The sequence below is a fragment of the Spinacia oleracea genome, chromosome 2, assembly GCF_020520425.1.
Source record: "Spinacia oleracea cultivar Varoflay chromosome 2, BTI_SOV_V1, whole genome shotgun sequence".
In the NCBI taxonomy this organism is placed as follows: domain Eukaryota; kingdom Viridiplantae; phylum Streptophyta; class Magnoliopsida; order Caryophyllales; family Amaranthaceae; genus Spinacia; species Spinacia oleracea.
Genome location: NC_079488.1, coordinates 93,889,724 through 93,916,926, shown reverse-complemented (window position 1 = coordinate 93,916,926; position 27,203 = coordinate 93,889,724). Strand labels below are relative to the sequence as shown.

General features: G+C 31.5%; 1 protein-coding gene across 1 annotated transcript; it reads left to right on the top strand.

Moving 5' to 3' along the window:
- Nucleotides 1-14,542: 14,542 nt before the first annotated feature.
- Nucleotides 14,543-16,999, top strand: LOC110801413 (protein SHI RELATED SEQUENCE 1). The gene is made up of 2 exons (XM_022006774.2): nt 14,543-15,842; nt 16,334-16,999. Exons 1-2 carry the CDS (start codon nt 14,933-14,935, stop codon nt 16,723-16,725), a joined length of 1,302 nt encoding a protein of 433 aa, XP_021862466.2. The 5' UTR covers nt 14,543-14,932; the 3' UTR covers nt 16,726-16,999.
- Nucleotides 17,000-27,203: the final 10,204 nt, after the last annotated feature.

Sequence of the window (27,203 nt, the reverse complement as noted above, 5' to 3'; positions counted from 1 at the left end):
TTTTGAAATTGAGAGCAGAATCTGCCAATTTGTGTCTCGTGTACGGCATGTTTGTGTCTTTAGGCGGCGTAGATGATTTCCGTACTTTCTTAAAAATTTATTAATCATAATTATTTATTGTTAATTCTAACTTTAATAAAATCAAACGATTTTTAACCACAAAAATAGCCACTTTGTCTTCTGATTTGAGGGCTTCACGTGTTGTTTCATAAAAGTTGGACCAACCTTAATTTTATTTTCTTTGTCTTTTATGTGGTTGGTGTCCATCATGACTCAAAAAGGCTACATATACTCCTTGGGTATGGAATAATGTAATACCCTGGGCTGTGATTGGTTTAGATTTATAAGTTTTATGTGGGGCTGATATTTTGAATTTAAATTTAAATCCCATGTGGGGTTGCTTATGTGAAATAGACCAATAAAAGCCCAGGGTATGACACTATTCCATACCCATAGGGTATATGTATCAGCTTCCATCATGACTTTATCATCTACTGTAATTTGTAACATTGATTTAGCTTGTGAAAATTTAGGTTTTTGCAAAACACCAAGTTTTAAGCTGGCTATTTGTCCCGTGTTGGCATTTTCCCGATGCTAAGGTCCAGCGTGTCCCATATGAGGCAACTTCCATGAGCCTGTATGCCTTACTGATTCATGTATCTTGGTGCATGTTAGTATCATTACGTGTTGTTTCCTCTACTATCGTGTTGTACAATGCTTGTTGCGCATATGGGGTAGGCTGGCCTGGATCTAGCCTCGGGGATTCAGGCGTCGCGCGGGCGGTCGAAAGGCCCGTCCATGACATGTGGTATCAGAGTCGTCTCAACATCGTCAAGTGGGGAAGGTTCCTACACCATCAAGGAACCACCAAAATTGTGATGTGCCTCCCTGACAGGCTAAAGTCGTATCACCTAATCAAAGATAAACCTAAGTCCACTAACAAAATAGTAAGGGAAGTAGGGATCGTATCCACAGGGAAACATGCGTTCTTTCTATTACTAAAACTAAGGTCTAGACTATTGGGAAACAAGAAAGTTGGTTGATTTGTATATTAAAACTACGACAATAATAAAAGAGGAATAAATCAGATATTAAGAGGTCTAGGGCATAGGTTCACCAATGAACAACAATCTAGGATGATAAACAATATTAATAATCAATAAAACAGTTAATTAGACTAGCATGCTCTCTCGAATCGATACTAATCATAGACTTAGAATTAACGGGCTCTCGCTACGTATTAATCCCAGTTCTACCTATTGACACAAGCCTAAACATCAAATTGCATCTCTCGAATCTTAACTTGATATTGCTAGACTAATACAATTAGACCTGCGCAAATCTAATCGCATAGTAAACAAAACCAATCAATAGGAATTAACCACAATACCAACAATCAACAACATTCAATCATCCTTTCATATTAATTCATGGATTCCCAAAACCCTAGAATATAAACTACTCACACATATTTAATTTAAACAAAGCAAACATGATTAATGAAAATATAATTAAAATTGAATAAACGAAGGAAAGAAATAAGAAATACCAAATTGAAGAACAAATGATGAAATTTAAAGCTAGAAACTTGAATTGAATAATAAAAGTAATTAACAAAAGTTCAGAGAGGGAATAAAACTAAGTAATAAACTAAGAGTCTAAAAAAATAAGATGCTGAAAATAAGATGACCAAAGGCTATATTTATATTCTTGCCCAAAAGTAGAAGAAAAAACCGGAAACATAAGCTAAAAACCGCGCCCAGGGGTTGTCGTCGCCCGATCGGGAAATGGGCCGCCCGATCGGACGATCTGCTCGTCAAACTACATGATCCCGTATCTTAAAAACACCATATCTCCTTCGTTATAAGTCGAAATTAGGCGAGTGACCACTCGTTGGAAAGCTCTTGAAGTCTAGAATCCAACCCAATTTGAATCGCTGGATTTGGAGTCGTATGACTTGAGTTATGATCAAAAGAGTGGATGGGATTCGGTTTTGTACTTATTTCACTATTCGCTTTGCTTGAAAATTCTTCCAACTCAATGTTTGTGCTCTCGAAAGTACATAATCTCTTGTATAGATTCAAATGAGTAGCAAATGCACAAAAATATGCTAATTCCTACAATGATGAACCTGAAACTACAAACACACTACAAGGAGCACATTAGTACTAAAAATTGCTCCGAATAGCTCATTTGAGATCAAAAAGTACTAAGGAACGGGGGTAAAAACACTATAAAGTATGAGCATATCACTCCCTCCATCACGACTTGGTCTGGCGCGAGTATAAAGGGCTGTCAGCGGGATGCTTTGGTGGGGCATCAAACCAGCGTGGGTGGTGCGCTAACCATGTGAGTAAGCAAGCGAGCTCGAGGAGGAGCACCCCCGATGGACCGAGGGGTATGTCGTGACTACTACATGGAGGAACCTGTTGTGAAGAGGACGTGTTGAGCGATCAGGGAAAAATCCGTGCAACAAGCGAGGTGTTTAAAAAGGAAGGAGACGCATTGTGCTGCTTAAGGAGAAGGATTCGTTTACACTCTACTTTATTTCATTTTTACTTTCATTTGGCCCACCATAACTTACCCACTGACAATACTTTAATATTAAGGAAAATTTGTAAAAAATAATCCAACCTTTGACCGCTCTTCTATTAACAGTACGACATATCGATTAATTCTAAATAATCCAAACTTTGGGGGTTATCTTCCCATAATAGGTCGTGACCGGATAGTAACCTGCTTGACAAGTAAATGTGACATGTGTTTTACTCTAATTTGTTTGAATTGATTAACTTTAAACTTTAATTTTCTTTTATTTTTAAAAAATTATTCCCTTCTCCTTTTCTTCCTCTCCTGCCTCACCAAAACATCTCACCCAGCGACCACCGTCACCACCCCTGCCCCTGTGACCAACCCCACCCCCTGCGACCACTATGACCACCCCCTTCCCCACCCCTGCCCCTTGCGACCACCGTGACCACCCTCTTCCCCACCCCTGCCCTTTGTGATCACCATGACCACCCCCTTCCCCACATCACCACCAGCTTTGCCCGATCTGGAAAGAGACGGAAGTGGCTCGCCGACAAAGATAAAAGCGGTGAGTTTCCATTGTTTCCCAACTCTGAAACCTGCATCAATGGCGCAAAAATCAATGGCATTGACGACGACAAGAATCAACAGCATCAACCGCCATAATCTCATTCCATCATCACTCTCTCCTCTTCAATCTTCAATTCTCCCAATTCGATTTTTACATACCCCAATTCCTTACCGCATTGATTGATTCTTCATCGATCCAAATAAATTGGAATTCCAAAGATAATCATATTCTGGTTTTTGTTTACAATTTCCAATGATTTTGCATGATTGATCTTTTTGGTGTAATATAGATATTTGAGCGTTTGATAAATTAAGGAAATTGGGTATGTCCTCTCGTGAAGAATGAAGCGTGGTTGTTCGATTATTGAACTTTATGAGCTTAAACATCATGCTCGTAAGAATGGTGAAAATGGCAACGCTTGGTGTATTGATTGTGGTAGAGATGAGGACAGAAAAAGGGGGCGGTGGTCCGGTGGAGGGCTAGAGCTAGGTCGTGAAAGGAGGAGAAATAAAGGGGTAGTAACAGTTGGGGGCAAAATAGTTTTTTAAAAATAATTAAAAATTAATATTTTAAAATGATTTTTGTATCAAATATAGAGCGACACATGTCTCGCTTAACCTTTTAAAATAGAAATTTAACTTGCTATTAAGGTTGTACTACCTCCGTTTCAAAAAGATCTTTAAAGTTACTATTTGCACGGACTCCAATGCAAAATTTAACTAATAATATATCCAATTTCGTATGTGAAAAAATTATAAAAATTTGATATTCTGAAAATATATTTCGAGACCAATCTAACAAGATCTTACATGTAACGTTTTGATGTATATAGTGGTGAGAATTTACGGTCAAAGTTGTTATACTTTGGACACATTTTCCAAAGCGTAAAGAACTTTCTGAAACGGAGGTAGTAGGTAAAAAGGATTGTTATGGGAAGATACCCCATAAACTTTGGATTATTTAGAATTAATCGATATGTAGTACTGTTAATATAAGAGCGGCCAAAGGTTAGATTCTTTTTTACAAATTTTCCTAATATTAATGTTCAACCACTCACATTGTTGGACAATTTATCGGTATTTTCATGAAATTCTCCTGAGATTTTACAAAACGCACTAAATATCCCCAAATTTTCCCGAAGTTACCAAATACCCCAGAGGTTTAAAATAATATTAACAAATACCCTCAAGACTAACAGGTTGGGTTGTTAAATTGTTGAAACCTTTTGCACCAATCCTTGTGGTACAATATAATACACTAAATACCCCTATCAATTATTATTTTTTATTGACTGGGAATACCTTATTAATTAAAACAACTAGAAATGTCAGAATTTGAAAAAACTAGTCGTTGCAACACATCATTTGCCTTATAAATGCACCCTGCCCTCTCTCTCATATTATCAAATTTTTTTTTTTTTATGATTTTAAATAATAAAAAAAATTGATGGTTAACGTTAGTATAATATACAAGTATATAAAGACTAAAGAATGAAAAAAGGTCAAACTGATACATATGTCAAAAAGTCTTGCACGTACAAGGTGTACAATAAAGTTAGTTTACATCGGGATAATTTTTACCCAACTTTTTATAACTTTTATTTATCAAAAAAAGTTTATGGATAAACATTCTAAAGGGTTAAATAGTTATCTTTATACATTATTAGTGACTTTGAAATACTAATTTTTGTTAAAATGAAAATTTTATTTTAAAAAACAAATAACTTTTACATATACGGGGATAACTTTTAAGTTTTTTAATTAAATTTATTCCAAATATTGTACACCACTTGTAAATAATTTTTTTTTATATGTGTCGGGGCATCATAGAAGTTTATACACGAACATGTGGATCTTTTACCAAATTGGCTAGTTTTACAATTTTATTTACTAAATTGGCTACTTTACAATTTTATTTACCAAAATAGCTTTAAATTATATTTCTCAAACTAGCTACTATTTTGACTTTAAAGTAAAAATTAATCAACCGGTTTCAGTTTTTTTTAGTGAACCGGTTTGAGTTATTTATTAATTTATTTATTAGTGAACCGCTTTGAGTTTTTATTTATTTATTTATATTGAACCGGTTTGCTTTGAGTTTTTATTTATTTATTTATTTATATTGAACCAATTTGGTTTGAGTTTTTTTTTGTTGATCTAGTTTGAGTTTTTTGTAATAGTGAACGGGTTTGGTTTGAGTTTATTTTTTTTAATAGGTAACCAATGTAGTTTTTCTAGGGACTTGTTTTTATATATTTCTTTTGGGTTCTTTTTATTTTTCTAATACCTAAGTAAACGTCATTAAAGTCTGGTGTTTTCCAATTTCTCCAATTGTCTATCGACATTCATAAACGCTAATGTTTTCTGATTGAAGATTCCAAAAGGAAAATTGACAAGTATGTAATTTCCTTTCTCTTTGAACGTTTAAAGCTTATTTTTCATGCATATATATATATATATATATATATATATATATATATATATATATATTCAATGTTATGGAATTTTTGTCTTCAAATCAGCACGAATAAATAGGAACGGTAAAATAAAGAGTTAAGTGGAAGAGTATTATATTTGCCCAAACTCTTGACATCTCGTAGGATTAGAAAAATAAGGGATGGTTCATGTAAAACATAAATTAATTAAAGAAAATAATTTTATTTGCTTTTTAGTAAAAAGTATAAAAAAACTCCAAAACCCGGTTCACTGTTAAAAAAAAAAAAATCAAACCAAAGATTTTTTTTTGCATCAAAGTCAAATTAGTCATTTTGGTAAATAAATAGTAGCTAATTTGAGAAATAGAATTCAAAAATAGCCATTTTGGTAAATAAAATTGTAAAAGTAGCCATTTTAGTAAATAAATAGTAACTAGTTTGGGAAATAGAATTAAAAAATATCCATTTTGATAAATAAAATTATAAAACTAGCCATTTTAATAAAAGATCCCGAACATGTTTTGGAAAAATAGAAAGTGACTACTCCGTAATGTGAACAAATCAAACTAGGGTTGGGGATTATTTTAGTCATAATGTCATCCTTGCGTACACAGATTAAGGTTCAGTGATGGTCTGATGTATGGATGTCAAAGAAAAGTTGACCTCTAATCTAGAAGTGGATTATTAATCAACACCAGCTAAATGAGTAAACAATACTCAAAATTAATTAAATGGTGAAATAGGTCAAAGATACAATAATTACTTAACTAGGCCAAGAATGTGGATATACACAGATAGGTGAGATAGCTAATTAATTAAGTAATGTAATATAATACTCCTCCGTAACCAATTTTATTATATGTATGATTCAATTAAATTTGACAGAAATTAACTTAGGGGCTTACTATTTATCGCCCCATATTACTCAAAACCGCCCTAATATTTTACCCATATATCCCCTTTATTTACCCCCTCATTTTAGCATTTACCATTATCCTTTACCTTTTCCCTTTTTACCGCCCACCCTAAACATAATGTGAAATAATTTTTACATGGCCGAGACTACCGGTGGAACATCAAATTCACAAGAGGACTTTTTTTCGGAAAAAAATATTCAGAAACTTATGCATTTCTAGTTTGTACCATGGTACAGACTTATGCAGTTTAAGCCTGTACCATGGTACAGACTTATGAGTTTTGAGCTCCGACCATGGTATAGACTTATGTAGTTTAAGCTCGTACCATGGAAGGAGCTTAAACTTCATAAGTGTATACCATGGTCGGAGCTCAAAACTCATAAGTCTATACTATTTAATGTTTTGATTTGTTGTTGAATTTGATGTAATTTTTTCGGAGAAAAGATTAAGAGACTTGTGCATCTTAAGCTTGTACCATGGTACAGACTTATGAATTTTAAGCTCGTGCCATGGCAGGAGCTTAAAATGAATAAGTCTATGCCATGGTGTGAGCTTAAAATGCATAAGTCTATGCCATGGTGTGAGCTTAAAATGCATAAGTCTCTACCATGGTGTAAACTTAAAATGTATAAGTTTGTGGAATCAAAATTAAATTAGTATTTTTTTAATTTATTGATTAATGTACTTATTGACAAATAAAATTACTTGGTTTAAATAAATTTTTTTTATGGGTGTATGGTGGTGGTTTGGATGAAGATACTTTCTCTCTTCAAAATAGATGGGGTAATTAATTTGGGAGAAAAGTTTCATTATATAAGGATATTAAAGTAAAATAGTGGGGCGGTTTTGAGTAATGTGGGGCGGCTTTTAGCTAAATATATTTTTGTTGAAAAAATAATAATTATTTGTGTAAATTACCTGAAAAAACTTATTTTTGTTGACCTAGACTATTCCCTTAAGCCCTTCTTATTTTTTACGTTTGGTTTCATTCACGCGATTTAATAACTAATTAATATTGATAAAGATTTTCCCTTTATTCATTTAAACAATGCAAATTACATTTATTGATATTGTTTTTAATTTAATCCAAAATATGACATTGGAAAAGTGTGAGAGATTTATATCTCAATGGAAAAGTGTGAAAAGTTTAGTGTCCCAATGATTTTATTAATTAAAATAATCACTTGTACGATTTTTGAGAGAATATAAATGACATTTATAATACAATGTAAAAGAAAAAAAAATTAAATGTAAAAATTAAAATGAGATAGTAAAAACGAAAAACATAAAGAATAAAAAGGGACGAAGAGAGGTCTAAACATGTCTTTTTGTTTTAATATTGTTGTTGTTGTTATTTTACAGTCCAATTAGGAGCTTACATTTTTTATTTTCGGTCGAGTGCTTAATTTATTTTAATTTAGGACATTTATGATACAATATAATTAACGTGTTTAGAGATCAAGGTTGGTATGACAAAAATAACGTTTTAGAGATTTGGCAACGATAAATATTAAAATGTTACTTATTTTTGTATTCCGAACCCTGCGTAATCTCCGTTTTTTATTTAAAAACGCCAAACGATAAATATTAAAACGTTATTTTTGTCATCTCAACCCTGAGTAATCTCCATTTGTTTTATTTAATATTTTTTTGTGTTTTTGTTTTATGTTTTGTCGCCTCGTAAAGTGTGTCTAAAGACGCCTTAAAAAATGCGTCGAAAAATCGCATAAAATACAAGTTGAGAAGTCAATTGCAAGTGTGTCAAAATGTTGTATCGAAAAAGTTTCATGCTATGTATTAAAAAGACATATCGAAAAACGTGCGTAAAAAGACGTGTTAAATATCGACGCAAAGATCATGACTAAAAATGTGTGAAAAATATGATTCGGGAAATATGTTAAGATGATTAGTCTAAAATTGGGTTAAGGAAATAGAAAAATTAGCTTCAAATACAAGAATAAGATATAAAAAAAAAAAGTTCAAAATTTACCTGTTTACCTGAACGTACTATAAGTGACCGCTCATCTGACTTGTTTAAAATTAAGAACAGGAGAAGATGAGATTTTTATTTAAGAGAGTCCACTTTACAAGACCGTAGGAGATTTCACCTTGAAACCATATACTCCGTAGCAATAAAGGAGTTGCCCCTTAGCCTTATTTAGTTATTAATTATCCCAATCATCTTTAATTTTATCAAAGAGACGCTTACATGTGTTGGTTGGAAAGACTATGCTTCAACACTACCCCTCAAATATGAGGTCTCATTTTAATACGGTAACGTGTGATGTTTCATGGGCCACATTCACATATGTTGTTTGGGAAGACTGCATCAATCGTTAAATTTCAGAGAATTTGAAATAGGTGTGTTGACCCAATAAGAACGAGGAGAGTTCGAGTCCAACGAGATTTCACACTAAAACCAATTGGTAAGTGGCGGTAGTAACTCCTCAATTCACATGTGGGTGAAGTTGAGTTTTAACACAATCCATGAGTAAAAAAAATAATGAATACTCCGCAATCCTTTTTTTTTTGGGTATGAATACTCCGTATATTATTCTATATTTAATGAGAAACGATAATAATAATATTTTTAGCTAAAATTTAAAACGTTTAGCTACAACATAGAAATCAATTAATTATAGGGGTACAACGTAGAAAAACCCAAAATAAATAAATTAAAAAAATCTCCAAACCGCACATAACTGATCAGTGCAATTCTTCTTGTTTAGCTTGAAAGATTAGACCAAAAACCGGACCATTGAGTTGTAGTCGTATTAACAACATACACAGTCACAAACCCTTTCAGTTGATAATGAATTAGTAATTTTGGTAGTGTTCTATTCACCTGAATTTCACTTATCTTATCTTATTTTATCTTATCTTATTTTATTGACCAGGCCATGAACTTATCTTATCTTATCTAAACTTATTGATTCTTATCTTATCTTATTTTATCTTATTGACATTTATCTTATGTTATCTTATCTTACTGTAACTTATAGAATTATCTTATGTAATATTTACCTTATCTTATCTTATCATTTTTTTTAGGGATTATCTTTTCTTATCTTATCTAAACTAGCTTATTGATCCTTATCTTATCTTATTTTATCTTATTGACCTTTATCTTATCTTACTAAAACTTATAGAATTACCTTATGTAATATTTATATTACCTTATCTTATCTTATTAGCCATTAGCGTATCTTATCTTATCTTATTGACCATAAACTTACTTATCTTATCTGAATTCATTGGCTCTTATTTTATATTATCTTATCTTATTAGACCTGAAATAAGTGAAAATAAGGTGAAGAAAAACAGAGCATTTGTCTGGTATTCTCTCTGTCCCAGATTACTTATTACATTTTCCTTTTTCATCCGTCTCTGGTTAGTTGTTACACTTCTAAATTTAGAACGACCCCACAATTATTATATTGCCTCTCTCTTCTCACTAAATATTTTTTGTCCCCATACTCTCTCATTCAATTAGAAAGATACCCACTAACTTCTATCACATATACTTTTCGATAAAATAACAATTGATAACCAAACAACCACTTATCACCTACAACTTTGTACAAAGGTAAATGTAACGGCTAATTTGGGACGGAGGGAGTATTTCATTTCATAATTTGTGAAACTGATTAGAAGCAGCCACCCATTTTTTTGTATTAAGGGTATGTTTTCTCCTTAACTCATCTTCTTTTAAAGGAATATGAATTCATTACTAAAGAGTCATACGACATGTACAAGAGAAATATATATCTAACAAATATATGACAAAATGAATCAAATAAATGTTTCTTCTATCAAAACTATGGTCGTTGCAGCCTTTTCAGTGAGAGGGTCTAACAATTTGTTGAAGTCGCGGGGATGATTTCCACTTGATTCATATGAATGTACTCGAAAAATTAATATTTGTTGCGATCCCGTATAAAATTTACCAAAGAACCAATTCTACATAAATCCAGTACGAGTGGACGACATACCAAACATACTAACACTAACTCCACTATAGGGATACTAACGAATAAGGACGAACTCCGCCCATATAGAGAAAATTTATTGAATTTGAAAGACAATAATTAGATTAAATAAAGAGAAAATATCGAAAATAGTCTAATTTCCAAAGAAATTAGAATATTTTCGCCCTACAATAGCCAAAAGAATAACCCCTAAAAAAGGAGAGGGGAAGAGAGCGGCGTTTTTTAGGGAGTTATTACGTAGTACTCCGTAGTTGACAAGTATTTCTACAATATTTTTTGAAGAGGTATGAAAATGGAGTCCAGATCCTCTAGAGTTTTAATAAAACTCTACAAGGTAGAGTTGTATCTAAACCATACATTTTAAAATCAATGGCTCATATTGATGAGAAAAAAATAGGGGAAATTTTGGAAAGATAATATATGAACCATTGATTTTTCATTCAATGGTTGATATGTTCAAACTCCACGTTATAGAGTTATTTTAGAACTCTAGAGGATCCAAAACCATGAGAATGGGTCTCCTACTCATCTAAAACTAATTGAACTCATACAAATATGGTTTGTTTGAACCTATATAAGCCTGTCGTGTTTTTTATTTGTTGTTGTTTTTTTAATACTAATTGAATTCATCTAAAACAAATTGAACTCATACAAGTATATACTTCTTCCCCCTTTTTTAATTCACACAATTTTTTTATACAAACTTTTATATAAGGCGTTCTTATACAAAAGATCACATTGATGTCATATAAGTTAAGCAATATAACCAATTAGTTAAGCGATGAAACTAATTAGTTAAGCGATAGAACCAATTAGTTACGCACTGAAACTAATTAGTTAAGCACATGAACCAATTGGTTAATCAATTAAACTAATTAGTTAAGGAATGAAACTAATTAGTTAAGTAATACTCCGTAGAACTAATTAGGTAAGCAATAGAAATATAGAACTGATTAGTTAAGCAATGAAACCAATTAATTAAGCAATCAAAATGCTATTTTCGGTAAGGCGATCTAACACAAAATTTACCGTTTTTTTTATCATATTTGTCAATATAATATTTCAAGCATAATGTTTTTAATTCTCAAAGGCTAAAAATTATAAAAGTTGCTATTATAAAATCTACACAATAAGACGTTTATTTTAAGATTACAATTGATGGTCAAAATAGATTATATAAAATAGTGTTAAGAGTAATCTCCGAAGATGAAATGTAATTTGAAGAATAATACTCGTACTTATGTACGTTAAACGCTAGATTATATTCCGTGCACACACGAATATTATAAAATTATTATTTTATTTTTTTACTCCGCATAAAATATTTCTCCCGTTAAAACTACTGTATAATTAATAAATTTTGAACATACTTATTTAATCATATGATATAAATTTTTTGTCCTACTACGTTTACATATTTTATACGGAGTATATGCTTAATATGCGTAATATGCTATTTTCATTATTGATATACCGATTTGATCAAAATATTTCGAAAATAATTTTGAACAAATTATTATTATGTTGTACTCCCTCCGTCCCGGAATACTTGACCTGTTTTTCTTATCGGGCCGTCCCTTAATACTTGACTGTTTCTAAAAATGGAAATATTCTAACAATATTATATTATTTCTCACTCCACCCCTATTAACCCACCTACCCTCTACTCCATACAAAAAGTAATTAAAAATTCAACCCCTACTCTCCCCCAACCCCACCTCTTAACCCACCTCCCACTAACTACATTAAAATAATACCCCACTATCAACTACTACCTATTAAATTAAATAAGTCAATTCAAGTCCCTTAAACTCTGTGCCGGTCAAACCGGGTCGAGTATTCCGGGACAGAGGGAGTATCCATTATTGTCATATTCTGTAATCCAATATTTTTCCACACATTAACCATTTATAAAAATTGATAGGAAAAAAAATAGATATATTTTAGGAAATAGGTTTTTTGCGGGAAAAAACTACAACAGGAAGTGACATATGTTATTCGTGGTGTCTGTTTTAATATAAATTAATAGATACTACCTTTGTTTCTGAAATTCGGAATATGTGTTTAAAATATGAAAATTTTAATTTTAAATTCTCAACATTATATACATCAAAACGTTATCATGTAAGATTTTATTAGATTAGTACTACGTCGATCTAGATATGTATTTTCAGAATATAAACTTTATACAGAGTATAATGTTTTCAAATACGGAATTGGATATATTAGGGTTATTTTCAGAATATTGCATTTTGGTATGTGCAATAGTAAGTGTAAAGAACTTTAAGGAATAGAGATAATATATGCGTAAAATAGGAGCAGTTATGTTACGCTTGTTAGTTTTCAGCTTTTGGTTTTATGATTTTGAAAGTCATATAATCTAGATTGTATTGTGAACTAAAAATAGTCATATCTATACTAATCATGCTAAAATTATTTCTTCTGTCTCAAATTATTTTCTCCATTTTGACTGGACACGCTTGTTAATGCATAACTTTGACTACCAACATCTTTAATTACATGTTAGAAAAACTTATAAAATGTTAATGCGTTGGAAACACATATTAAATATTACTCCATAAATACCAACCCTTTGTTTTCATATACTCATAATGTCCCCTTTTTGTTTGCCCCATTTGCTATTTTAGATCAGTCCCTAAAAGAGTGTTCCATTAATCCATCATTTTTGTCTCTTTTCAATTCCACAAAACCAAATCTTAATAAAGCACTATTATAACATATGGCAAGCAATTAGGGGCAGAGGGAGTATATTGGAAATAAAATATATTACATCCGTTTTTAAATGATCTTTACGCGTACTATTTACACGACAATTAAAGAACTTTGGTGAACATGTGATGGTGTAGTAACAAATGGAAAAATGAGTTGCTATAAATTGTTCAACAATGTGAGTAGATGAGTTATGGACTTATGGTGGATTTCCTTAATAAAATATTGTATATCGCATGTTGTAGTGGGCAAAATGAGGTATAAATGTAAACTTTATATATTAAAAAGAAATAGGAAAATTTGGTAATATTAATCCAACCTTTTGCCGATTTTCTTTTATTAAGCCCACCTACGACATATTTTTTAATAATCCCACCTTTACCACCCAACGTCTTTTATTGGGCCCAACACGTCATAAACCTATTGTCGGCGGTAATATATTCAGTCATCATCATCAATTCATCACCATCTCGATGATTTTTTCACCAGTTATCGGTCACTTAAGCCCAATAAAAGTCGTTGGGTAGTAAAGGTGGGATTATTAAAAAATATGTCGTAGGTGGGATTAATAAAAGAAAACCGGCCAAAGGTTGGATTAATATTACCAAATTTTCCAAAGAAATAAAGTATAGTGTAGAGAATTAAAAGGGCTAAAATGAAAAGCGTAAAGAACTTACGAACTTATAGGAATAGAGGTACTCCCTCTGTTTCTTTTTGTTCTTTATGTTTTCATTTTTTAGTGTTTCAAAATGTTTTTTACATTTCTTTTTATATTATCACTTAAGTGCTTTAATATTCTATCAAAATTTGTGTCTAATGATTATTTTAACCAATTAAATTCATGGGTCATTTAATCTCTCATACTTTTCTATTGGAACATTTAATTTTTCTCATTTTTTCAATATCATATTTTTGATAAAAGTGAAAATATTATAAATAAACGTAATTTTTTTTTAAAATAAAAAATTGAGAAATTTCAATGTACGTTAATTAAACGTTAATGAACATACGAAAGGCTAATGAGTTGGATGAATAACGCAAAAAAATCAAAATAATGCAATTTTGGACTGATGAAATAAAACTGAGTAAAACTGAAAACCAAAAATAAAAGTTGATACCGAACCTACCCTTATTATCCATAAAAAATTCAACGTTTCTTAGTGATTAATCAAGTAAAACCAATTTAATTCCACACAGGTCAGAAAAAGTAGAGCGGGTTTTTCGGTACAAGGACAAATAAGACCCAAAAGCTGATTCCCCTTCCACGTGGCCTTAGTTCAACCATCCGATAAACCATCCAACGCCTCAAATCCCACCTTTCAACGACGAGATTCATGGCACTGGTAGATAAACTGTAGAGAAGTGGCAGTAAAGACCAAGTAGTGTTATGATAAAAGAGGAGAGAGAAAGTAAACAACAATTCTTCTACCCAAAAACTTAAAAACCAGAGCAACACAAAAACCAAAAACTAAATCAGGAGAGAGAAAATAAGACTGGCTGTTTTCCATGTTGCTGTTGTAGTCTTTGAGATTGAATTCTGTTCTGGCAACAAAGAAAACATCAGTAAGTGTTGTTGCACTGCACCTTAGTCATGGCGGCGTTTGCAGTTTTTGCTTTTATTACCCTGAATTTTGTCTAAAAGAGGAGGAGAGAGAAAATGAAAATTTTGTTACCCTAGAAAAAAATTCTTAAGTTTTTTTTGTTTAATTTGTTTTAAGTTGATTTTTAAAATTTTTGTAATGGAAATGAATTTGATGAAAAAATGGCTGCTTTTTTCTCACTAGGAACACCAGGGAGCAGCGGATCACAAAACCCGCAAAATAATAATAATAATAATAATAATAATAATAATAGTAATAATAATAATAATACTTCATCAGTTCCTTCTGATAATCAAGTTCAAAATTCGTGGGTTCATACCAGTAACAATAATAATAATCCGGGTTTGGTAGTTTATTCTAGAAATAATAGTGAGGAGATCTACCCAAAAGGTAGTTTTGAGATATGGCAACAATACGTGCAAGTCCATCATCATCACCATGTTCCGAAGCTACACCTTCATCAAGACTATCACCACCACCACCATCATCAGCATCAGCATCAGCAACATGTTTTTCTAGGGGAATCACAGCCGTCTGTGGTGGTAGGGCCGTCGTCTGCGGCCCCGAGTAGTAGGAGAATCTTTGGATTTGATGAGTATCCTAACAACAACGATAATAATAGTAATAATAATAATAACAATAATAATAATACGGTGTTATCTAGTGGTAGTGGTAGTGGTAGATCATCATCAGGGTTTAGGCAATTAGGAGTTGGAAGTGGTAGTGGTAGTGGGGGTATGAATTGTCAAGATTGTGGTAATCAAGCTAAAAAAGATTGTGTTCATCTTAGGTGTAGGACTTGTTGTAAGAGTAGAGGCTTTGATTGTTCTACTCACGTTAAGAGTACTTGGGTTCCTGCCGCCAAGCGCCGTGAACGCCAACAGCAGTTAACTTCCCTCCAACCACAACAGCAGCAGCAACAACAACAACAACAACAGACTCAACAAATGATGAGATCGTCTGGTGGGTTTGGAAGTGGAGGCGAAAAGAGGACCCGAGAAAACCGGAGTAGTTCTCGTGTCCTTGCTCATGCCGCTACTACTACTACTACTACTACTACTACCGCGGCAGGTAATTAAGCACTCAAATTGGCTCTCCCATCTTTTTTATTTTGAGGTAAATGGTATTGTTTAATTTACAAATTACCAACAAAGTGGTAAACAAATTAAAATGATGGGGGGTTGAGTTATTTGATTGATGGATTTGATCTTAACCCCAATTCCACTCTTTCTTTGAAAAAGATGATTGATGAAATTGTTGTTTTTTCTTGAAAATTACAGACTAACAAATTCTTATCATATGTTAATGTTAGGATAGGATGGATACAGGAAGAGTATTATCATTTGCATGTTAACTAGTCCACTTCTATAGTACTCTCTCTCCCAAACAATTTAAATTTGCTTTACTCTCTCTTTCTCACACGTACTGTTCAAGGGTAAGACTTAATAATACATACAACTTAATTTTAATTTAATTTAATCATGCACTACCTTATATATATATTATATAAATACTCCGATCCGTACGTACTTGGTATTGAATTATGTTTTGTAATGTACTAGGGTTGGAAGTGGGTGATTTCCCATCGGAGTTGAACTCGCCAGCAGTATTCCGATGTGTTCGTGTGAGTGCATTGGATGATCCAGATGAACAATTTGCTTATCAAACAGCTGTTAACATAGGAGGACATATCTTCAAGGGTATCCTGTATGATCAAGGACCTGAAACGCGCTATGGTGGTGAGAGTTCGTCTGAGGGTAGGGCTCAACAACACGGCCTCATGTTACCGGCGGCTACTACCACCACCGACCTAATGGGTACCGTTGGTGGTGGTAGTATTAATAACGCTACAACAGCTAGTTTGCTCGATCCCATGGGTACCTCTACCATCTATCCAGCTCCTATCAACGCTTTCCTGGCTGGTACGCAATTTTTTCCACCCCCAAGATCTTGAATATCGACACTTCCATTCCATTCCATTCCTACACACATTCTCCCTACCTACCGGCCTAACTAGCTAAGCTAATCCATCATATCATTTGATGATATGCATGATGAGGAAAAATTAGAAAGAAGGATTTTTATGTTAGTTTAATTTATGTGAGATTTTATTATTATTGGATTATGTTGAGAGATGATTATCATCATATCCTCATGTTAATTAATTATTCATCAAGACATTCTTGTTTGTTTAAATTTGATTCGACTTTAGTTAATTATTTGATCAATTTCCTTGCATTTCTTGCTTACTCCGTACAATATAAATTGAGGGCGTGAAATAGTAACTCCGATCCTTTAATAATCAAACTTAGTTGATTAATTAGATTGATTAGACAAGCTAATTACAATAGAGGGCACGAAATAGTAACTCTGGCAAATCCCTTTAATTAATTAATTAATCTTAGCTTGTTTTATTTGAATAATTTTGTCAATGGTAGAATAGTTAATTAGTCTATGGAAGCATGTGGATATGTGCAAAATCTATGGAAATTGTAAGCTTTTTGTTTCAATTGAATTTCTTTCTGTGAGTCTTTGGAGTTCAGGTTCTGCTTTTTGCAATGGGGTTTTGAACTCGAGGCAGCAACTTTTTCCAGCTTATCCGTCAGCTTGCCGGACTTGTAAATCTTACACTATCTTCCATGTCATTTATTTCATGACAAGACCCTTTAAATTCTTCTATACTTTAACCAAAAATTAAATCAAATCAAATTCGGAATACTCCACATTACATATACGGAGTGTATTAAATTAGAGCTACTACTACTCTACACATTTTGTATATTGAAAGTTGAAAGTCATGCAATGTTTTTATCCATTAGGTATAGATTTAGATATGTAAAGCCTACATTCTTACTAGACATTTGGTCGTCCGTTATCCCTCCAATCAGTATTAAACTTATACGGAATACTTCGTACTCCCTCCGTCCCTTAATACTCGCACCGATTTGACCGGTGCGGAGTTTAAGACATTTGAATTGACTTATTAAATTAATGGGTGTTAGTTGATAGTGGGGTATTTTTTTTTAATATAGTTAGTGAGAAATGTGTAAGGGGTGGGGAGTGGTGAGTGTGGGGTGTGGATTTTTAAATGATTTTTTGTAAGGAGTAGGGGTGTAGGTGGGGTAGTAGGTAAGTGTGAGAAATAATATAATATTGATAAAGATTTCCTTTTATAGAAGCGATGCAAGTATTAAGGGACGACCCGAAAAGGAAAGCGGTGCGAGTATTAAGGGACGGAGGGAGTATATCTTAACAAGCTTGTCAAAGCTGAGTTGCTATTGTTACAACTAAGATTATTATCTGAAAATCTTTGTCGGAGGTGAGTGGTTGTTTTTACGAAGTACTACGTATATTAATATTTGTAATTGACAATTAAAAATGATATTTGACATGATGGATTATTTTTGATATATTCTTGTAATTGACAATTAAAAATGATATTTGACATGATGGATTATTTTTTAAAGTAATATAGTTACATGGTCGAGTCATATTGATAAGCTACTGGAAATCAACATAAATTCATTATTTGAACTATGTTTATGTGTCAAGTTTGCATTACATACATACATACATTGGTTACCTATAAATTTATATTACATACATACATCGAAGACCTACCTATCTGGACAATCTAGTTGAATAAGTTAAGGAGTTAGATGCTTAGACGATGTAGTTGATTATTAGGGCATATATGTATAGATGAAGAACTAGGGAGCTGAGGAAGAAAGTAGCTGGTTAACATTCACCTTCCTCATAAAAAAACATCTTTAACGATTAATATAATATAACATCTTCGTCTTTGCGTAAAAAAACATTCACCTTCCTCAACTCCGTTCATATTTGAATTACATTAATAGCTAATTCAAGTTAAGTTACATTATCAACGTGTATGTTACGTGACTATTATAGAATTTTGACACGTAAAATATCAATAATACTCTGTATTATTTTGTTTAGCGTACATATATATGCATTACCCCCAAAAAAGAAAATAAATGATGGGTTGAGTATATATTGTTGAAAAAGACATGCAAAGATGTGACCTTGATGAGAAAAGAGCCGGCCGAAGCATTAAAAACAAAGTGTAAGTATTGCATGTGATTGTTTTTGTTGTTGTAGTTACGTTATAGAAAGTGATCGAGGGAATGAAAGAGAAAGATATCATATTATCATGGGGGTTTGTAATTCGGTTCAGATTTTCTGTTCCATAATTACATTATTGTCAACTATAAATAATACGGAGTAGTTATTAGGATATGTACATACTGCATGCAGCAATTAAACTACCCTATGTTTTTATTAGGAAAAGATGCTATTATTTTTTTAATTTTTTTTTAAATTACTAGATTTGGTGACTTATATTGAAAAAAAAATTGAATTTTATTTATAAAAGTGGACAAAGTTTTGATTCCCTAATTTATGAAAAGATTTCTGACCTATATCATGTGGTCATATATATGCTTATTTTCCTTCCAAATTAATTCCTGCAGTTTGTTTGCATTTCATATTCAATCCTTATTTCTTTCTGATTTTTTTAGTTTCTCTGTGTTTTAACTCCCTTCTTCTGGCTTATACTCTTTCTTTTCTGACACATTTTTGATTGCACTCTATAATTTGAGCACAGAAAACTCAAACTGTTTTCTGATTATTATTTTTTTGTTTCTGAAATTAGTTGGTTTTGTCAAATGGTTAGTTGTTTTCAGACAGAAACTTTTTGTAGTGTGAGAGAAAAGGACTTGATTTTTTGTGGTAGTTTTTTTTTTTTAAAAAAAAAATAAAACAGGAAAAGAATTGTTGGGTGCAGTAGATTTAATAATTCAAATTCATAGTTGTTAAAATAATTGAATAGGAGTATATATGATTGATAGAAAATTTGGTTGTTTTTATAAGACCTTTTGGTGAAAGATTATTGTTAATTGCAATTTTTATAAGACCTTAATTTATGAATCTTAATTGATGTCAAATTAACAAGCTAATTAAATTAAATTAAATTAAAGACGTACATGGAATTTCATTATAATTTATCAACCAAATCTAATACAAAGTGCGAACATGATACTTAGATTTAGAGTTTTTAGGTTAGAGTAATAATACGGAAGTAATACCTCAAAAAATGGCCCTTCTTATAGTATTTTCTTAAAGAAGATCAGGACCCGACTCCATACATTAGAAAGACCAAGTTATGTAGAGAATTGCATACCATAACGAATATTGGACGATTTAATTTGTGATACTAGTGACATGCATGTGATTATGACGATCTTCGCCATGATTGTAGAGGTAGTGTTAGTTAAAGATATATAGCTTAATTAGCTTGTTACGGATTTAGTTAATAGGTGTTGTAATTGCTAAAGAAAAATATGTGGAAACTAAAAGTTGATTGGTTGTTTGCCATGAATATATAAAGAGAAAATAGAATGCAAATTAAATCTCTTCGAAAGTCCTAATGTATGTTTTAGAGGAATGATGGATCAAGTAGCTGCATCAATTTAATGTGTTGTCTGCTCTTTTCCTTGCTATTTTTCTTGGCTTCCTTCCCAGTTATTCATTCTTTCATAATTCATACAATAACTTTTAACACTTTTTCTCGTTGTTTTAAGTAATAACTTAATTAATTATCTGTATTCTACTCCGTATGGAGTAGCCGTATAAGTACGTCAACTTTTGAGTAATTTGCATTGGTATCCACATAGAACGTCAAAGTTGCTTTCATTATTCATTTTCCGTACGTGTACGTATTCATTAGCAATAATTTATGAGATATTTACGTTTTAACTCGTGTTTTTAAAACCGTGAAAAATCAAATGTGATAATTTTTTTTAGGGACGGAACCATATTTTGATGCGCCGTTTCTTCGATCCACTTAATAGAGTCCTATGTTTTTAATAAACAGTCGCTATATGGATTAGGGAGTAGTATAGTATGAAAGATTAATTAATTAGAAGTGAAATAAAAATGGAAATAGTGCAATTTGCTTAATTTTGGTAGGTCATCCGTATTCGCTAATTAAATAGCTCGGTCTTTCCGAATACTCCGTATTGTTTAGCGGGTAGTAATTAAAATGATATGGAATTGACAAGCAAATTGCAAATGTAGCAAATTAATGTTATTTATTTTGGTTGATATACTATTGTGTTTGATGGACACGAAAAGCATGCACAGTGAGTGAGTGGTTTACCTTACCTTGACACAAAAACGTACTACTTGTTGTACAGTGTAATTAACTTAGCAAAGGCAAGAGTTACTCTCACAGGCAACAGCTGAGTCCTGATGGCTGATGCATGCGTATGTCCGCAAGTCAAGGGATGTGTTTAACTGTTTGATTTCTTGACCAACTCCTGTTTTCTACTCTTTCATTTTCTTATGCATTTACACCAATTTCTTCTTTAACTTCCATCTCCATCTCCTTTTTCTTATTTCTTGTACGTTTTTAAACTAATAATAATAACATCCACTGACCACTATGTATCATTCATTTTGCTGTGTGGCTTACATTTACCTATCAAAAATCGATCCGACTCGAAAATTTTGGGTCTTGAAAAAGATTTCGTGGCCCGTTACCCGATTTTATCATAACCCTCGACAACCCGATTTTATCATAACCCTCGACAACCCGAAAAGTATGGGTCAAAACTGAACCAAATCCGTTTTTTAACCCATCATTTGAAAATTGTTGTATCAATCATCAATCAATATACTATATAGGAGTATATACTAAAAGACACACCAAGAATGACACGTGTCATCTCCTGGTGTGTCATTACACATTTTGAAAATTTTAATTAAAAAATAATTTCTTGATTTATTATTTTTTTTCTTCAGAATTTACGATTTCATGTGTATTATGGCAAGAATTTAACATAATATATTAATACTATTTTGAAAAATATATGTCAGAAATGGGAAAATCATAATTTTTATGATATTATTGTTTTTATAATATACGTATTAAGTTGCTACTCCGTAATAGCAAGATACAGTATTTTGATTTTCATAAACCTTTTTCAAAAATAATAATTATACTCTTAGCCTACATGCAATAGTTTTAAAAAATAACGTGTAATTATATGTCCATACCCAAACAAGCATTGTTTTTTATTATTATTTTCTTTCATTTTATGTAGCGGATACGAGAATGGTTACAGTTATGGATATCATTCAATTTTAAAACGGTTACCTGATAAAGGTATGATAAGTTTTTTTTCCCACCTTAAGTATTTTTTGTTGAAATCCTAAACACCTAAAATTGCACTAATCGCTTTATAATTCGAATAAATAATAATTTTCTCTAATTTTCCAACAACCCATGATAAAATTTAATATGATTTTGTTTTTAATAAATTAGTCCAAAAAGAGAAAAATTTTATTTAGTCTCATCCGTGCATTGCACGGGACCTAACCACTTATAGTAATAAATGATATTATAAGAAACTTTAAACACAATAAACATGTTGTTGTTACTGTTGTTGGGTCTAATGTGATTTTGATTTTAATTATACGTCATTTTATGGTTGAATTTGATTAAACATAAACTTGTGTAGGAAAATTAATTTATGATACAAATTAATGAAAATATAACACGCATCTTAAACCCTCAACCCGTTGGGTCGATCTGAACCCGAAAATTTTAGGTCTTGAACACCATTTGTACACCCGAACCCAAAAGTGGCGGACCCAAATTAACCCGAACCCAAAAATAATATTGATAACCTGACTCGTTCCGCAACTCTACGTCTCTACCTACATGCCATCACTGGGCTTTTCTAAATTTTTTTAATATTATTTTATTATGGGGATCCAATGAAGATCTTTACACTTTTCTAGACTTGCATTGCCCTTGTTTATGTTTTGTGAACAATTCTAATGGCAAGTTAATTGTCAAATTAGCTTGACATGCTACCTAAGATTTAAAGCTAATATTTATTCTAATGACAAGCTAATTCACCAAACTAGCTTAATATTTAACTAGGTCCACTTTTTCAATTAACCATTAATTTAAATTTTGTTTTAATTATTACTCAAATCCCTATCGGACAACTTTTTTCCAAGCAAATTCGCTAGACCAAGCTAATTTACTAAAATTACTATATATAATGGTTAAGCTAGTAATTTAAAACTTTTGCAAATTGCAAGCAAGTCCATAGTTAAAACCGTTGAAGTTGCTCTAAGTACGGAGTGGTTTTTTAGATCGAGTTCCAAGGATCTATATCTATCTATTACATTATACTAAAACAAACACCAGGAATGACCCATATCATTTCGTGGTGTAAAATTTTCCCGCCAAAATACCCTTCTAAAAAACATACTCCGTATCTATTTTATTTATTAATTTACTTTCTCTCAATTTGTATAAACTGCTATGTATGTTAAAAAAAAACACAGTATAAGATTATAGAATATTATACTATTAGACGATTTTGATAATATTTTTTTCAAATCGATAATTATAGAAAATATATTTACTCAATATTTTGGTCAAATTAACATATTAAGCATGTTAAATATTTTGGTCAATTTATCATATTTCACATCTAAAATTATATAATACATATTAAGGAGAAAATTTTCATATTAGATGATTAAATGAGTATGTTCCACATTTATTAATTGATGCATCAACTTTAACTGATAAATATTTCAGTTAAATATTTTTTAAAAATATTGTCAAATAATAATTTTAGAATATCCGTGTGTGTACGTGGCCTAATCTAGTATTATTCTAAAACAAAGTTTTCCCCCTTCAACCCTTCACATATGTGTTTCATTTAATTTGATGTTATTTATAAGCTTAGCTGTATAATAAATTCTTCTTGAAAATGATAATGATTTTTAAAATATTCATTGTAGGGTAAATTACAAAATACCAAAAAAGAAATTACAAAGTAGCTATATTCTTTTTATTGTTTTTGTTGCATCTATATGCAACTCCTTTCCCTTTTTAATTGTTTGCACTGTAAACCAAAATTCTACATGCACCTTTTAATATCACTACAAGAAATTATACTATTAACGACGGGAAACCCCGTTGCAAAAGACCAATAATTGTTGATTAACAACGGAATTTCCTGTCGCGGACCCGTCATAAAAGGGGGTCGTCGTTAATAGAAAATCTCGTCGTTAACCCGTCGTAAAAGACATTTACGACGGTTATTCCCGTCTTTGCTAGGTTGTTAGCCCGTCGAGAAAGGCTTTTGCGACGGGATTTTTGACCCGTCGTAATTAGGTTGTCGTTAAAAATACAAATTCTTATTATTTTTTGCGATAAATTATTTTTTACCACCTAAAAAGTTCGAAAAATTGTTTTTTTACCACCTAAAAAACTAAAACTTGTATTTTACCACCTAAAAAAAATTTAAAAATTATTTTTTACCACCTGAAAAATGGAAAAATAGATTGAAATGTTATGTAGGGGGTCACAATAACGATAGTACTTCTAATATGTTCTATTCTTCCACGATTTCATGTATTTAACTCTATTTTCTTCCCCCGTTTTCTTATTTTCCATTAACTTACAAAATTTTTCACCACCATTAATTCACAAAATTAAAAAATTTAATGGAAGTAAAGGGTGAAGGGTGAAAGAGTTAAAGAAAATCACACAAGGAATGTATAAAATTGGAAGGAAATTAAATTAGGTAGCCATACATAAAGGTTTCATCTATTTTTTCGTTTTTTAGGTGGTAAAAAACAAGTTTTAATTATTTTTAGGTGGTAAAAAATAAGTTTTAATTTTTTGGTAAAAAACAAATTTTCGATTTTTGTAGGTGGTAAAAAACAATTTGTCCTATTTTTTGTTTTAGTTTCAAATTTGGCATTTAATTGGACCTGGTACGTACGTGGGTGATCTTGGACACTTTAACCAAGGGGTGAGTTGACACTACAAAAATTTTGTATTTTTTATGACAACCTAATAATGACGGGCCAAAAAACCCGTCGTAAAAACCTTTTGCGACGGGGTTAACAACCAAATAAAGATGGGAACAACCGTCGCAAATGTCTTTTACGACGGATTAACGACGAGATTTTCCATTAACGACGGGCCCCTTTTATGACGGGTTCGCGACAGAAAATCTAGTCGTTAATGAACGATTATTGCCCTTTCGCGACGGAATTTCCCGTCGTTAATGGTACAATTTCTTGTAGGATGGTGTGGAGGACTACAAAAATCAGGAAAGTAATTATGTACTTCGTATGAGCTTTTTTAGAGAAATTAGAGCGTACACGCAGGATTTCCATATCAAAAAATAATTTATAATGTTATTTTTAAATAATAAAATAAAAGTAAAAAAATTTAGATAAGTATTGAAATATCTGTAAAAAAAAATATTGGTAGTTATGATTCACATTAAGCATTAAAATAAAAATCAAAATTAAATTTCTTGATAAAAGATAAAATATTTTAAACTATTTTGCATTTCATGCGTGAGTTATCACAAGCTAAAAGATAATGCCATGGTTTTTTTTTTTTTTTTTAAAAAAGATAATACCATGAAATCTATAAAAGAAAGAAAAAAAAAAAGAAAAAAAACCCACATCCCAATCCCCCCCTTAAATTTGTTTACTGCTGGTTTTTTTTTTTGTGTGCTTTATTATTTGTGTTCTTAGTATTAGCTATGTTTTGTTGGTTGGACTTATAGTATTTAGCATCGAGAATAAGTTGTACGAAGTATTAGAACACCTTGTTCATTTTTTACAAAACTAATACATGTATTTGTAACACTACAAAATTATGCATCAATTAGAGATGGATTTTGAGACGGATACAACAAACCTCTCAAAATTAAGACGGATTACTAAATTTCGTCTCTAAATTAAATTTGAGATGGAATTGTATAAGGAGTTTCAAAAATTTCGTCTCAAATTTGTAATGGATTTGCAAGAATTCCGTCTCATTATTTTGAGACGCTCTCTATAGAGACGCCCTACTTTCGTCTCAAATCCGTCTCTAAGCATCATTTTGAGACGGATTTGGATTATATAGAGACAAAATTCCTCGTCTCTATAAAATGATTATTTTGTAGTGTAATATTTGATTTTAGTTTTAATTAGGTCTTTTTCTTTTATTATTTTTTGTTTCAGAAAAAAAAAAAGTGATTTCGATTTTGCTTTCAAAAGGTCTTGCGTGCACAAGTTGTACAATAAATTTATTGTGCACCAACATGACTTTAATCCAGTTTTTTTTAACTTTTACCCAGTTTTCTCTAACTTTTATACTAATAAAAAAAAGTTAATAGATAAGCATTTTAAAGTGTTAAATGATTAATTTTATACATTATTAGTGATTTTAAATAAGTAATTTTTATTAAAATGAAAATTTTTATTACTAAAAAGTAGATAACTTTTACCTATATAATGGTGACTTTTAAGCATTTTACGTCAATTTTAACTTCGTGTACAATATTTATCGTACACCTCATGTAAATAAGAATTTGTGTTTTCCTTTTTGTGTTAACAATTGCATCATCATCAAGATTTTTGTTTTACATCAAGCTGGTCTCCTCTTTATAAAAGCATATTAATTATCGACCAAATTACATACAAGGTTTGAATATTATGAATGTGATGAAGGCAGGTGTCCGTTAATTAAATATCGATCAATTATTTTGGCATACTCGACAGGGTCGATCATGAGATAAAAAATCAAGAAGAGATTACTACCTCTTTAATTTGACGATTGGTTATATAATGTATATAAATTTCGCATGTAGCATAAAAGAATGAACAATTTTTTGTTTGTACACAGCTGTATCTGTTAGACTTCCATAGAAATAGACTGGACAGAGTTTTGATGATAAGTTTTTTAAAAACAATGAAGGAGATGGTTTACCTTCCGCTCTATAGAAGAACTTTAAGAACTTTCTTATTTACCTCCCTCAGTCCCTCTTCTGCACGGGAGAACAAAAGTAGCTTATTAGTTAGCATGTACTTTGATACCTGTTATCAAATATTGAAGATATTGCCTTGATCATTAATGTGACATCGTCCTTACTGAAGGATTTTATACGTGTGGATTCTGCATTTTCCTAAATACTCCATTTGTCCCTTTTTGTTTGCCATTTTAGGTCATTCCCAAAAGATTGGCCCATTACCATAAAAGCTCGTGGGAACGTAATTTTACTCTCACATAAAAATACGTTTGGCCACCATTTTTATTTCTTCTCCTTTCTACACCACCAAATCTTAATAAAGTATAATTTGTACATGGATAGGTAAATAGAAATTTTAATAGCAATCTCATAAATTGTATTTATGGGTAAAAATATAGTATATGTTCAAAGGTAATTTTTAAAGTAAAATATAGATAATGAATAATAATACATGTTATAAATTAAATGTAAGCAATCATTCAAATTCTAAATCACCACTCATACATATCGTTATGTAAACAATCACCTACGTACGTATTAAAATAACTCGTGCATCGCACGC